The sequence below is a fragment of the Podarcis raffonei genome, chromosome 9, assembly GCF_027172205.1.
Source record: "Podarcis raffonei isolate rPodRaf1 chromosome 9, rPodRaf1.pri, whole genome shotgun sequence".
Taxonomy (NCBI): Eukaryota; Metazoa; Chordata; class Lepidosauria; order Squamata; family Lacertidae; genus Podarcis; species Podarcis raffonei.
Genome location: NC_070610.1, coordinates 69,657,114 through 69,673,067, shown reverse-complemented (window position 1 = coordinate 69,673,067; position 15,954 = coordinate 69,657,114). Strand labels below are relative to the sequence as shown.

Genomic DNA, 15,954 nt, shown 5'->3' with positions numbered 1-15,954 from the left:
CTGGACCAGCCATATAGAGTGCTTGATTTTTTGTAGATGGCAAGTGGGGATCATTCACATGTTGGAGAGTTGACAGCATTCCTCCAAGAAACCTTAGCAATTAAGCTGGGATAGTAAGGCTTAGGGGGACTTTAAGGTATTGTGGACCCAAGTTGTTAAGGGCTTTGCAAATCAATCAGTTCACACATAATGGCGAGCTATAGTTAAAACAAACCAGGGTTTGTAAGTCAACAGCAAACCATGGCTTCAGATCCTGGTTTGTTGGTAGTAAGCAAACCATGAGAGCCAGTGTGGTGTACTGGTTAAGAGCGGTGGACTCGTAATCTGGTGAACCGGGATCACGTCTCCGCTCCTCCACATGCAACTGCTGGGTGACCTTGGTTTAGTCACACTTCTCTGAAGTCTCTCAGCCCCACTCACCTCACAGAGCATTTGTTGTGGAGGAAGAAGGGAAAGGAGATTGTTAGCCGCTTTGAGACTCCTTAAGGGGAGTGAAAGGCAGGATATCAAGTCCAAACTCCTCCTCCTCCTCTTCTTCTTCTTCTACTTCTTCATTAAGGTGCTGGGCAGGGTGCACACATAATGATAAGCCATGGTTTAATAAAGCATACTTGATTTAGTATTATAGGAGGCTCAGACTTAGCTTGCTTTGAAGGAAATGTGGCGCCTGAAGGCAGTTTCACCCCCTTATCTCATGTCGGAACCAACCCTGGAATTTGCCATGCTTTCAGAAATAGTTTCCAAGTGACAGAGTGGCTTTGGCAAGCAGAAATCCCAAAAGGCAACTGAGCGTCCAAGCAGCCCTCTCAGGCCAAACGTTTTCTGTTCTCGTTAGGGAAGGCAGAACAGGAGTCTCCGAGGCACTGAAGCAAGGCCCAAGCCTTGGGAGGGGAAGGAAATGTGTTCAACAGCTCAGTGCTTGAAAATAAAAGCAGGATGAACATAAGGGAAGCAGGGAAGAGAAGCCACACTGAGTCTGGTAATTGCTGTTAATTGTCTACTTCAACAGCCTAAGAGCCCAGTCTGATGCTACTTCTACATTGAACAGGCAATCTGCCTCTTTCTTCTTCTTCCATGCCCATAATGCACAAACAAGTATAGAAATTCAATTAATCAAGTCAATGCATCTTTAATAACTATTTTTTACATGAATATCTACTCACCCCCCCAATCTAATCCACCCCTGCCTCCAGTCTCTACTGAATGATTCTCTCCTTGCTATAAAGTAAAGGTGCCCCTGACCGTTACGCGGACGATTCTGGGTTTGCATGCTCATCTCGCTCTGTAGCACGGGTCGGCAAAGATTTTGTGGCTTGGGCCAGTTCACGGTCCCACAGATGATGCGGTAGGTCGGAGTGTGTGTGTGTGCGTGCGCATGCACGCAAGCGCAAACACTATTTCTGGGAGTCCTTCCAGCACGGAGGAGGAGTGCGCAGCTTCCCATTGGCTGCAGGAGCTTCCTGCAGGAAGCCGGCCAGCATTGCAGAAGGCGGTCCCCACTCTGCTCCACGCTGGTTTAGCGTGGCACACGGGAGCCAACCAAGTGGGCGGCAGGGGTCCCTGAGTGGGCGGCAGGGGTCCACGGGCCAGTTAAACAACCCCCATGGGCCACTTGTGGCCGCCGACCCCTGATCTATAGGCTGAGGGAGCCAGCGTTTGTCTGCAGACAGCTTCCGAGTCATGTGGCCAGCATGACTGAACCGCTTCTGGCGAATCACAGCAGCACACGGAAACGCCATTTACCTTCCCGCCGGAGAGGTACCTATTTATCTACTTGCACTTTGACGTGCTTTCGAACTACTAGGTGGGCAGGAGCAGGGACTGAGCAACAGGAGCTCACCCCGTCGTGGGGATTCGAACCGCCTACTTTCTGATTGGCAAGTCCTAGGCTCTGTGGTTTAGACCACAGCGCCACCCACGTCCTTGCTATAGCTATCCATAATCATTACATCCCATATTTTCATCCCTTGGAGAAAAGTATCCATTTAGCTATTAAAACAGGCCAAGATCAACACGGCAGACCAAAGCGTATGGCAGAAGCTTCTGAAACATTGTGACAGTCATAGCCTGATATCCCAGTTGCTAGAACCACAGGAGTGGAGAGTTGCTCTTGTGCTCAGATCCTGATTGCAGGTTCCCTGCAGGCATTTGCTCAGCCACTGTGAAAACAGGATGCTGGACCAGGTGAGCTGTTGGCCTGATGCAGCCGGCTCTTCTTACGTTCCTATGACTGTGCTGTGCTTTGGGCAGCGGTCTCATAGACTTATCTCACGTTCATGCCAACGTTCTCTTCTCCTTTCTGCAGATTGCCACCCTTCGTGTGCACAGTGTGTGGCAGATCTCCAGGACACGGGAAGCATCTGCTTGAAGTGCCAAAACCTCCATCATTTGCTCCTGAGAGAGCGCTGCTTGCCTGAGTGCCCCACGGGATATTACAAGGTTGGCGGGGAGTGTCAAAGTGAGTAGCATCTGAAAAAAATGCCTTCAACCCTGTATACCTGAAGGAGCATCTCCACCCCCATCGTTCTGCCCGGACACTGAGGTCCAGCTCCGAGGGCCTTCTGGCGGTTCCCTTGCTGCAAGAAGCCAAGTTACAGGGAACCAGGCAGAGGGCCTTTTCGGTAGTGGCACCCGCCCTGTGGAATGCCCTCCCATCAGATGTCAAAGAGAAAAACAACTACCAGACTTTTAGAAGACTTCTGAAGGCAGCCCTGTTTAGGGAAGCTTTTAATGTTTAATAGATTATTGTATTTTAATATTTTGTTGAAAGCTGCCCAGAGTGGCTGGGGAAACCCAGCCAGATGGGTGGGGTATAAATAATAAATTATTATTATTATTATTATTATTGTTATTATTATTATTATTATTATTATTATTATTATTATTATTATACCTGGGTTGCCCAGTGAGCTTCATGGCTGAACCAGGATTTGAATCCAGCCTCCTCCTCTCTAAACCCAACACGCTTTCCTCCCTGATGCACAGAGTTATGGTAATGCTCTTAATGGCCTGTTTGCAGAGGGGCTGCTTCTCACAGACGTACGTTTCCACAATGTCTTTCCCCTCCAGAGTGTGACGCTTCGTGTACAACTTGCCGAGGCGAGGGGCCTTCCTCCTGCACCTCCTGCGATTCGAACCTTGTTCTCTCTCACATCGGCACGTGCGTCTCGGCCTGTTTCCTTGGGTTCTATAGAGATGAGAACCAGCATTGCAAACGTACGTCTTTCTGCTTCTTGCTTGTATCTGTTTGTTGCTTAAACAAATAAAAAAACGGAAAGATGATTTAAATCAACATTGCAGGGCGTTATCGGGCATGGCCAAACTTGGCCCTCCAGCTGTTTTGGGACTACAACTCCCATCATCCCTAGCTAACAGGACCAGTGGTCAGGAATGATGGGAATTGTAGTCCCAAAACAGCTGGAGGGCCAAGTTTGGCCATGCCTAGATTAGATAATCCACGGGACCCTTTTCAACTCTAAAATTCTATGGTTCTAAGTTGCTGTGATTCAGGTCCAAGCATATCAGCCTTGAAATAGCCTCCAAAACTGGAGTGGGGAAGAGTTTTTAAGGGGCAGGGAGAAATAGCTGAAATGGGGGAATTAACTTAACATTTATATTTAAGACACCTCACAAAACAGGTTTGCATTTTAAAAAACAATACTTCATGTTAATAAGTAATGTTAATTAATAAGACATGCAGTGTAAAGACAGCTCTGTCTTAACAAGCTTACATTGCAAATTTATTTTGCCTTTTCTTTGTCATTTTGAATAATGTGTCACTGGTATATTTTGAGTTTTGCAAATGTGCCTCATCAAACATCTAATTATTAGCTACTTCTTCACTCTGTTAATCCACACAGCTTCTTAGATGTGTTGCAAATGTGAATTAATTAAGGCTTGTGACACAAAATGAGTCAGATGCTGCAGCATAGAAAATTAGGTATATAAGAGATTTTAGATGGAGGGTTGTGGGGAGGTGGTGGGGAGGTGGATGAAGATTTGTGTGCCCTTAAGGGGCAAAGAAAGGGACGTGGGTGGCGCTGTGGGTAAAACCTCAGTGCCTAGGACTTGCTGATCGCAAGGTCGGCAGTTCGAATCCCCGCAGCGGGGTGACCTCCCGTCGTTCGGTCCCAACTCCTGCCCACCTAGCAGTTCGAAAGCACCCCTAAGTGCAAGTAGATAAATAGGTACCGCTTTATAGCGGGAAGGTAAATGGCGTTTCCGTGTGCGGTGCTGGTGCTGGCTCGCCAGATGCCGCTTAGTCACGCTGGCCACGTGACCCGGAAGTGTCTCCGGACAGCGCTGGCTCCCGGCCTCTTGAGCGAGATGAGGGCGCAACCCTAGAGTCGGACACGACTGGCCCGTACGGGCAGGGGTACCTTTACCTTTTTAAGGGGCAAAGAATACCCAGACACGAAAACCCTGGAGCTGCGTTAACTCTAATAATTCCCTTCTTGGCTCTTCAATGGGAATCTATTCAAACGTTTAGCAAGGTAATGTAGCATAGGCCACCTGGACTATTTAATGTCAGGCCTTTTCCCTGATGTGCTAGCTTTCTTCATGCAGGGAGTTTCTGATATGCGGGCCGTTTTAATCAAAGAAACAGTCCCTTTTCTGCATTCTCGCCTCATAAGAGAGCTGCATGAACTTTCAAAAACATTTGAACCACCTTGGAGGGAGGCGATGGAAAGGAGGCAACAAGAAATGGTTCAATGTTTATTGATTTAAAAGCTTTGTACGGCACCTTTCATCCGACTTGGATTCCAGGGCAGTGAAATAGACATATAATAAATGATTCACATCGTAGCGCAATAACAACAAAAATAAATGACAAAAAAGAGCAGATTGGACCCTTATGCAGGCTTAGGAGTATAGAGAACATTTGAAACACCTGGGCAAATTAGAAAAAAAAAAGTTTTAGCCTGGCGCTGAAAGAATTGTTGTGTGGGTGTGAGTTGGGCCTCTTTGGGTAGTGTTGTGCTAAAGCCCAGGTGACCTAATTGAAGAAGTTTTGCCTCTTGTGGCTGAATTTCCCAGGGAAAAGGCAACTGAGGAAGGGTTTCAGTAGACGACTCACAAAAATTACATAGAAGTACATACCTCTCTTCCTGAATGTGTTATTCACTCTGTGTCATGGAGGAGGGGAAACTTGTGTGTGTGTGTGTGTGTGTGTGTGTGGGTATGTGTGTGAATAACTGTTGACCCATTGGGAAAGTTATTTGTGGTCTGGACTCAGCGTTGGGCAGGATACTTGGAGTTTGCAGCACTGTAGGATTGAATAACTCTTTCTCTGCCTGTGTCCGCCCCACCTCTCCCTAGCCACTTTCCCTCACTTTGTATAGTTTTGTAGTTGTTTGAAGTGTTCAAAATGCTCTAAGTACAATAGCTCAGTCAATCATCATTGTTCTAGCATTTCAGACACTTATTGTTCCCGTATTGCAGATGGGTAGGCTGAGAGATAATGGCTTGTCTCGGGCTGGTGGCTGAAGCTTGCTTTAAACCGGAGACCTCCCAGCTCGTGTTCTTAGCGGCGATTGTGCTCCAGTCGTTAAAAATAACTGCAATCAGTCATCCTGCTTTTTATCTTCCTCTACAGCTTGCAGTAGTCAGTGCCTGAGCTGTGATTCGGGGACCCGTTGCACATCCTGCAAAGACCCGTCCCATGTCTTGCTCTTTGGTGAATGCCAGGATGACAGCTGCGCTCCACAGTATTACCTGGACTTCTCCACCAAGACCTGCAAAGGTGAAAGAAACAGAGAGATGTTCTCGTCTTGGATCACAGTAACAATGGTTAAGAGTCTAGTTTAAGTCACAGTGAAGCCTTCTTCACTCTCTCCTTCCAAACCACATTCCTCCCACCCTTTGCCGCTTCCCTTGCTCCCCTGGTTATCTGCTTTCATGGGATTCTGCTCCAGTGAAAAACAAGATTATTGCAAATCCTTCCCTCGTAAATGATTGAGTAAGTGAGCCATCAAACTCTCTTCCGAGGGTCAAGATTTGCCATTTGCTCATCTAGCAGTTCAGTTGAATGATGGGTGAGCTTAACTTGCTAAATCCCTCCTCCCCCCCTTTAACATTTATATAAGATTTTGTATATTTGCTGGAGTTTTCTCTGATTTATAAATATTGCAAGGCTGAATATACATATTTCAAGAGAGAACTTTGAAAGAACAAGCCTTCAGCACATGCTGCCGGTTCCACATTTGTGTTTTCTGAGGAAGAAAATCAGGCCCAATATGAATATTTTCTTCTTTCCCTTTTCACACCTTCGTTATTATTATTTATTAAATTTGTATAAAGCTACATTGCTAATGCGCCACCATCAAAGATTACTGTGCATCACCCTCAGAAGGCTTGCTGTATAATTAACTAACCTGAAACACTGGGACTCTTTTTAACTATCCAAGGTGGAAGAAAGTTAAAGCTAAGGAACTTGATCCCAGGACTCATAAAAGGCTCTTGACTCACTTTCATGTCACAGCAGGATATGATCATATAGAGTGGAGTTCAAAATTCACTGCAAACTGTTTAGCAGTGAAATCAGGGGAGAGTCAAGAAGAACAGCTCTTCCCCCCTTGACCCCAGACAGAATCCAGCAACCTGCTAATTTTTACTATTATCCTAATTAGGGGTGAGGAAGAAATTTAGTTCAGTTCCCATTTCAATATGAAATGTCCAAATTTGCACTTCCTGAAACAACACAGGAACCGAAATGGGTTTAATCTTTGAAATTCGCAGTTGTCCGAATTTTGTGATGCACTTCTCTAACCGAACAAGATGTATTGGGGGAAGCACAAGTTAGTGAAAACGACATGCAAAAATGCATTACATTAGGGGGAAATGTTTGCAAAAATGTGCATATCAGGGTAAAGTTGCATACAAATAGATTGGGAGAAATTTGCACTAAAATGCTGGTGAATTTTCATGGTGGCTTTTAAAAAGACACAAACCGATGGAGAGATGCAGAGAGCCGAACTTAAGGCTGAAAAAGGGAGAAACGGAAAGAAACCGAAATTGGCATCCATCTATAATCCTAAATTCCTACCCTGATTCCCAAGCTAACCTAGAATGTAAAATAAATCCTCGGGAGTTCGCCAGGCTGTATTTCTCCTGATGTATATTGGAGAAGGAGCTCAGGATTTTCAAAAGGAGTGCTGAGCTGATGTTTCATGTGGCTGGAGGGTGTGGATTCCATGGGAGAAATGCTTTTGCTTTGGAACTGGTTAAAAGAGCCCCCTCGCCCCCTTGACAAGTGATCTCTGATCTAGCTGCAGCACCCAGAACTAATTACCACGGAGAGGAGCTATGCAGACGTTGTTTCAGCACCACTGAGAGTGCCTTCCAGGAAATGGGATGGTGTTGCACAGACTTGCAGCGTGATGCCAGCCATCTAACATGCCAAATAGTTCTAAATGCTGCAGCTGGGGCTCTAGGGTCAATGTCAATCTGTACAGTGTCCCCATGTCCCCCCTCTCTCCTTCTCTTACGCTCACTGTTTCTGCTCTGCTCAAGTTTCTCTTGCCAGGGCATCCAAGGACAGCTCCAACTTCTTTCTGCCCTGTTCCTCCAGGACTTTTGTGATTGCTATATCCTGTGCTAGCGTCTCTCCCGATCCACACCTCCATTGCCATTTCCTTCACCAATATCCCATCCTCTGTTCATCCTGGGGATTGTAATCCACTTCACTTCTCTGTATTGCACAGCAGGGGTTTGCGAAACATAGGCTGGGGTCTCCTGACAACATCTCTGGGCGATTAGCAGTCGATCAGCCAAGGTTTAAGCAGCAAGAAAGCAGCTCTTTCTTCTGAAATTAATCTGCTGGAATGAAGCAAGTTATCCAGGAACAGACTTCTGTGTGAAAGGACTGGAGGTTGAGTTCAGTTGAGTTCTGGTGCTGAAAACAAAATCCTAATCTCAGAATGTTCAGAGGCACCTTGTCTTTTATTCTAGCCACATTACTATTACTTTCACAATTGTACACATGGCCCTGGTTAATAGATCATTAGGTTCTAGTAAATGATAACAATAATTTTATTATTTATACCCCACCCATCTGGCTGGGTTTCCTCAGCCACTCCCAACAGAACACTAAAAACAGAACAAAACTTCAAACATTAAAACTTCCCTAAACAGGGCTGCCTTCAGATGTCTTCTAAAAGTCAGATATTTGTTTATTTCCTTGACATCTGATGGGGGGGGTGTTCCACATAGCGGGCGCCACTACCAAGAAGGCCCTCTGCCTAGTTAAGAGCAGATTAGATCCAATAGTTCTGACTGCTAGATGGAGGCAGTAAGCCTTTGATGGGAACCGCAGGTGTAGAGAGGGCTGTTGCTCTTTGGTCCTGCTTACAGGCATCCCATAACCTTCTGGTTGGCCTCCCTGAGAGCAGGATGCTGGACTTTGGTTGGATCAAACAGAGTTGTTCTTAGGTTCTTAAGCCCACCCCTGAAGTATAACACTTGGTGCTCTGTTGGTGCTGAATAAATGCTCAGCTCTTTTCACAGTAGCGTGGTTCTCTCACAGTTATTGCATGCGTCTCCCAGGAGGTACCCAGCAGCTGCCTGGAGCAGCGCGGCTGAGATGTCCCTGCCTCCCTGTTATTAACTTTGCCATGCTCTCTTCCGAAATTCCTTTTGACTTCAGGGCAATGTCACCTTCGTCATTGATTCGGCCTGCTTAATTAGCAGCGCTTGCGGGGAAATCCCAGAAGTCCACAGGAGTGGAAGATAAGAGATTTACGGTTTAACCGTGGCAGGAGACGCCATGGAGCAATGTCAGCCGACAGCAACCGCAAGGACCTCGAGGGAGCAGCCGTTGCGACTGCCTGACTGGACCTTTGAAAAGCAGCCTCCTGTGTCCATGTTTAACATAATTGGGAAATGTTAAACCCCAGAGAAAGATCTGTGTTATTCTAAGAACATCTCCTTAGGCATTTTCTTTCCTGCCTTGCATCTGTTCTGCTGTTCTTTCTTTGCCCTTCAATGCATCTGCAGTCAGTACCGTTTGGTATGTTAAAATGGGTGGGTGGAAGCTGAGCAGACTGTGGGCTTTGCTTAGGATGTGTGTGTATTTTCTTCCTTCTTTGCATTCCAGAGTGTGACTGGAGCTGCAACGCTTGCAGTGGTCCCCAGAGCACCGATTGCTTGCAGTGCATGGAGGGATACATTCTCCACGAAGGTTCCTGTGTGGAGCGTTGCCCTCCTGCTTTCTACAAGGAATCCGACACTTGCCAAAGTAAGTCTCTGCTACTTTTCCTGCAGGGTGAGTGTACTTGATTTTCTTTCTCGAGGACGCCGTCCACAAACGACCTCTGTCAGATACTGCTATGGAAGTTCACTAATTCCTTGCTGGACAGATTGTGTCTTGTGCCCCCATTTGAGACAAGTCAGTGGGGTGGGTCCTCTGCCACTTTCCAAGACCAGTCAAGATTTTGCTTTGGACCTGGGTGGTAAAGGGCAAAAGGAGAGAGGGAAGAGCTCATGCTATGTCTTGTCTAGGTTCTTCCCCATCAGCTCATTGGTGAGAAAAAAGGTGAAGGTAAAGGGACCCCTGACCATTAGGTCCAGTCGTGGCCAACTCTGGGGTTGCGGCGCTCATCTCGCTCTATTGGCCGAGGGAGCCGGCATACAGCTTCCGGGTCATGTGGCCAGCATGACTAAGCTGCTTCTGGCGAACCAGAGCAGCGCACGGAAACACCGTTTACCTTCCCGCTGGAACGGTACCTATCTACTTGCACTTTGACGTGCTTTTGAACTGCTAGGTTGGCAGGAGCAGGGACCGAGCAACGGGAACTCACCCCGTCGCGGGGATTTGAACCGCCGACCTTCTGATCGGCAAGCCCTAGGCTCTGTGGTTTAACCCACCGTGCCACCCGCGTCCCTCATTGGTGAGAAGGGCATGCCAAACAGTTGCTGTGCTGTCCACGTCCCTTCACGGGAACGTAGCAGTCCATGACTGGGGTAAGAGATCTTTTACAACCCAAGGGCAGCATTCCATCATTGGCAACTTTTTGAGGTTCTATGATTCTTTGACTCTTATTTGTGTAGAGTAGGCTGCATTGCTGTAAGGCAGAAGTCAGAGGTTTCCACCCCATCCTTCTTCCAGGTGAGGAAGAGGCATTATCGCAATTCAAGGAGGCTTCCCAGTCAGCCAAAGTCATTCTTGTGCCCTGTGGGATGGAGTAGAGATTCAAGGACCAAACAGAGAGGTCTGGTGGGCTGGATTTGGCCATTGGGACTGAGGTTCTCGGTGTATGTGGTGCATGCATGTGCACGATATAAGGAGGCAGTATCAATGTAGTGAGCGGCAGTGCCAAGGGATTAGATTACTGTCAGGAGCTCGTCCTACACTTGAGTAGGACTCTGGCAGAGACACATGCCCAACTGGCATGTTCCCTCCCTCCTGGTCGATCGTTCGGGAGCTTCAAAAGCTTTCTTCTGCTCGAACATCACAGCGACCGATGCCAACAGACATTAGCACACTTAGGGATCCTCAGAGTCTTCGCAGCTTGTGTGACAGACCTCAGCAACTCAGCATTTTGTCTGATCTACTTTATTTACATATAAACACACATGGAGCACTGCAACATGGCTCCCTCTCTCTCTAGCATCAGACAGCAAAGAGAAAAAGAACAAAGGACAATAGTCCCACTTCACGGAACACAGTAACGCAAACATCCTGTCTCCATCACCTCCCACTTTGTGGATAGACAAAAATCCCATGATTCACTAGTGCAGAGATGGGGAGCCTTAAGAGGGTTGGGTGAAATCTTGCTGACCTGTGGACCTGGGTTCTCCGTTCCTGCCCTGGTGCCTCTACTTGCCAAATGAGGTTGCTGCCAAGTCAGGGAACAGGTTACAAGGAGAAGGCAAGCCTGGATTAAGCCCCCCCACCAAGGCAAAGTGAGGTGGAGCAAAGCGAGCCAGTTGGGTGTGTTGGTGAGAGTGCTGAACTAGGACCTGGAATACCCAGGTTCATATCTCTGCTCATCCATGAGGCTGACTGGGTGGCCTTCGGTTAGTTTTTCAATCTGATCTACTTCACAGGGATGTTGTGAGTCTAGAAAGGAGAGGGGGAGAACCATGTATGCTTCCTTGAGCTCCTTGGAGGAAAGTGGGGTACATGTGAAATACATAATACTGACGCTGGAATGAATTTACATGGTTTTAGCAGAAAGGTTATAAAGAATTAAGTAAAAATGGATTGTTAATGGGTTAAAGTGTAAAATTTAAGGTCAAATTGCGTTAAGATAAATTATGGAACAAAATCTGAGAAAGAGGGAAAGGACTTGCTGAAACAATTGAATTAGAATACAAACAATTGTATTAGAATACAAAAAGGGAGGTGTGAGGAAGTCAAGGAAACAAGTAAATGAAAGATAAAGATATGAAAATACTGGATGTTAGTGTTTTTAAATGTTTTCCCCCCCCACTCTTATTGCTTAGCTGTACTGTTTTTGGGGTTTTTATTTCTTTCTCTTTTTTCTTCTTAGTATTGTATTTTCTTTTATTTTTGAAGTATTGTAATCTTTTATTATTATTATTGTCTGCTTTTCTTTTTTCTGTAATTGTTAAACTTTAATAAATATCTTTTAAAAAAAGAAATACATAATACTAATACAAATGAGAAGTGGGACAGATTTGCTCGGTGGCTTGAACTGGGAGAATCAACTGCAGCAACAACAGGTTTCTGTTCTTACTGATACCAGAGAGAAAGTCAAACTTGGAAGCTTTCCTATAGTTCAGAGCTTGCTATATGATCTGTCTCAACCTACTGATGTTTCAGTAATTCCTCACTTTGGCCTGAGCTTGGTGGTGGGCAGCCCTGAGTGAATCCCCCTCTGACACTCCTCAGCCTTCAGATTCATGGTCTGAATCTGTGAATTCTGGTCCTGACACCATCTGACTGCAGTGACAGAGGTATCCTATTCCGAGTGGCAGTTCTGCCTTCAAATGAGACCTGTCAATGTGATCCCTGCTATGCTTACAGCGTTTTGGGTTTACAGTGCCTGTCTGTTGTGATTTAGGACATACGGGAACAGTAAAAAGCCCGTTACTCAGAGAAGCTTGGCCGCAAATTTGCGCTGTCGCCTCAAGACCTACGACAGCATTTAAGCTGGCATATATCTATAATGTTCTTCTGAGGCTTGGGATCTTGAAGGAAAGTGGTAATGGATACAAAGCTCTGTCTAGGTCCAGGCAGATCAGCACCCTGGACAGCTCCCAGTAGGACCTTATATCTGCACTTGGGAAGATGCTCTCTCAGCAAAGGCTTAAGAGTCATCTGAAGCCTTAAAAAGTTGACATGTCTGGACCTTACAGTGGCTCCACCTTGGGAGACCTGTTTGCACTATTTAAAGGGCCTGCAGCCTGTTCTGCAGCCACATGCTCCTGCATAGTTGTGGAGCAGGAGAGACTGCAGGAATGTCAAACCCCAAGGATGACAGGAAACTGGTGCATTGCCTGAATGAGTTCTCCTAAGGCCAAAAACTGGGACCCTGAGGCAATGTCCACCTGCACTTGAGCCAGGAACCCAGCGCTGTCTGCTTGTGTTGAGTGCCTTCTGTCCTGCCAGGTCTAATCATCCGGTAGCATCTATTATACTCAATATTTCTCTCTCTCTCTCTCTCTCTCTCTCTGTGTGTGTGTGTGTATGCATGCATGCACATACATATGAACACTTGTACACCCTGCAGTAGTTAGAATGTAGACAATCCAAGTACAAATTCTTGTTCAGCTTCCCTGGTGTCAAAAAAGGTTATTTATGTATGCCACTACAGCGGCCCATGTTTTGTTAGCCCCAAAATGGAAGACGAGCATGGTCCCAACTAAAGAAGAATGGCAACTTAAACTGATGGAATATGTGCAGCTTGCGGGCCTAAGACACAGAATAAGAGAACAAGAAGAACATAGGTTTAAAGAAGATTGGAAAATGTTTATTGAATATATGGGGGGGGGGGTTGTGTACACTTGAAAACGTTAGCAGCATTAAGATAAATTCAACAGTGTAAATAAGTTTTGATGGATGTAATAATGGAATACTGAATGGTTTGGTTTATATAAAATATGCGGGGGTTTATGTTATGCAAAATGAACCATGGAAAGAGAAGAAGGGAAGTTTTTGATATTTTAAGGTTGCTTAAATGAATATTCTAAATTGTAAAACAGAAAATGTAATATATGTGTGTGTGTGTGTGTGTGTGTGTGTGTATCTCAGCTATAGAATTCACTGTGTGACCTTGGACATGCTATGCCCTTCAAGAGTATTGTAAGGACAGAATGAGTTAACTGTGTATCCTGTCTTTGCCAGGGTGTAATCAGATCACGAGACACAGAACTGTGCCCTGCGTTTCTGTCTAGAGGAATTCGTTCCTAAGTTATTTGTGTGTGCTTTCCAGGATGTGATGATGACCGCTGCCTGCAGTGCCGTGCCCCGAGTGAATGCACCCACTGTGAATCCCCGTTTCTTCTCATGGGTTCCCAGTGCGTCTCGTCATGTGGAAAGCGGTTTTATGCAGACCACGGAGAGCAAAGGTGCTCAGGTGAATATCAATAAGGGGATTAAAGCTTAAAACACACTTGAGTTCACAGGTAAGCAGCCTGAGCAAAAAGAGGACTCGAGAATCCATGGGCTGGATAAAATAATATTCCAGCTTATGTGCTTCACTTAAACAAACCTGTTGATGTTGTTGGTCTCTGAAAACTGGGTGTCGCTGTGGGTTAAACCACAGAGCCTAGGACTTGCCAATCAGAAGGTCGGCGGTTCAAATCCCCACGATGGGGTGAGCTCCTGTTGCTCGGTCCCTGCTCCTGCAAACGTAGCAGTTCGAAAGCACATCAAAGTGCAAGTAGATAAATAGGTACTGCTCCAGTGGGAAGGTAAACGGCGTTTCCGTGCGCTGCTCTGGTTCGCCAGAAGCGGCTTAGTCATGCTGGCCACATAACCCAGAAGCTGTACGCCGGCTCCCTCGGCCAATAAAGCGAGATGAGCAGCGCAACCCCAGAGTCGGTCATGACTGGACCTAATGGTCAGGGGTCCCTTTACCTTTACCTTTAGGACATGAAGAGCTGCAGCAGAGCTTCTGATCCTTTATCTTACTTTGTACTCATCTCGGGATGAGAACTCGTTCTCTGAATATGCGTGGCTTACAGTAGGGCAGCCCAAGACATTTTGCTGCCTCAGACAAAGAATACGATAGAATCATAGAATTGTAGGGTTGGAAGGGACCCGATGGTCATCTAGTCCAACCCCCTGGAATGCAGGAATCTCGAGAGCCAGTGTGGTGTAGTGGTTAAGAGCGGTAGTTTCGTAATCTGGGGAACTGGGTTCGCGTCTCTGCTCCTCCACATGCAGCTGCTGGGTGACCTTGGGCCAGTCACACTTCTTTGAAGTCTCTCAGCCACACTCACCTCACAGAGTGTTTGTTGTGGGGGAGGAAGGGAAAGGAGAATGTTAGCCGCTTTGAGACTCCTTAAAGGGCGTGAAAGGCGGGATATCAAATCCAAACTCTTCTTCTTCTTCTTCTTCTTCTTCTTCTTCTTCTTCTTCTTCTTCTTCTTCTTCTTCTTCTTCTTCTCAACTAAAGGATCCATGACAGATGGCCATCCAACCTCTGCTTAAAAACCTCCAATGAAGGAGATAGCCCCTCTCAATGCTCAATAAACAGATTATCTGGAAGCGACAGTAACTGGAGCAAATTTAAAAATGTTGAACAAGCAAGCTCCCTTTTTGTTAAAGCATGGAGATTTGTCCCTTTGCATTCTTCATATTTAAGACAATGTAATTCTTTATAACAATAGCTGCTTAATGCGCTTAACTGGGAAGCCAACCACAGATTTAGGAGCTCCTGAGGCACAATCAAGTGTGATCTCAAACTTTGTGTGTGTGTATTCATGCGCTCATGTGCCCAGACACTGGTGTCCACATGTAAAGGAATGTGTGCTTCCTGAAATGAATGAGAAGATTTTATAGTCTGAGAGTCCTGTTTGTTGCATTGCCCTTCACCCCACAGTGCTCAGGGCAAAGTTGGCTCAACAAGCCGTTTGTGCTTGGACTCTTGTTTCGTTGACCATTAATAAAGTAATAACACAGTTGTGGCCTTGTTTTCCGAGACTAGAAAATGGCAGTGGTAGCGTTTGATCTTTATTTGTAAGTCTTGTTCCTTTCCTTTTCATGCTAGCCTGCCCCAAAGGATGTTTGGAATGCGACAAATCAAGTCGGTGCCGAGTTTGCGACTCCACTACATTTCTGCAAGAAAGCCTCTGTGTCTCCGACTGCAGCCATGGTTTCTATGGAAATCCCTGGAGCAGAGAGTGTGAAAGTGAGTATTTTCCTATAAATCTCCCCTTTGCACCCGGGTAGTGTGGGTCGCTCTCTCACTTACAGTTTCCCATCTGTTCATATGAAGTAACAGTGAACCTCATGGGTTGTGAGGAGGGCTGGTGATCAGAGACAGTGTGGTGTAGTGGTTAGAGCATTGAAATAGGACCTGAGAGAGCCAAGGTTCAAATCCTCACTCGGCCATCCAGCTCGCTGGGTGACCTTGGGCCAGTCATAGTCTTGCAGCCCAACCTACCTCACAGGGTTGTTGTTGCGATAAAATGGGGGACCACGTATGCCACTTTGAGTGCCTTGAAGGAAAGGTGGGATAGAAATGTAATAATAAATAAGTCAGTCAGTCAGTCAGTCAGTCAGTCAGTCAGTCAGTCAATCAATCAATCTACACCACAGGTAATCTGATTTAACAGACAGATCCATTTCTCTTTATCAGCCTTACTGAACCATGGGAATAGTAGTTCAATACAATGTGTGTTGTATATATACAGAAGTGTAGGCAAGAGTATCTCTGATAAAAAGGACCAGAACTCTCAAACCTATAACTTCCTGGTATATTACCTAAAATTAGTGGCCTTGCTACTATAAAAACGTCCATCTTTCTCTTTTCTGGTGTTCTC

At 46.1% G+C, this 15,954-nt stretch overlaps 1 protein-coding gene across 1 annotated transcript in view; it reads left to right on the top strand.

Annotated features, from left to right (window-relative positions):
* The window catches only part of FRAS1 (Fraser extracellular matrix complex subunit 1), a 354,385-nt gene that overhangs the window by 220,543 nt on the left and 117,888 nt on the right, over positions 1–15,954 (top strand). The window contains exons 20-25 of the mRNA XM_053404373.1: positions 2,306–2,458; positions 3,070–3,216; positions 5,597–5,743; positions 9,095–9,235; positions 13,398–13,541; positions 15,180–15,320. Coding sequence (XP_053260348.1) covers positions 2,306–2,458; positions 3,070–3,216; positions 5,597–5,743; positions 9,095–9,235; positions 13,398–13,541; positions 15,180–15,320 — 873 coding nt within the window. The remainder of the gene's footprint in view (positions 1–2,305; positions 2,459–3,069; positions 3,217–5,596; positions 5,744–9,094; positions 9,236–13,397; positions 13,542–15,179; positions 15,321–15,954) is intronic.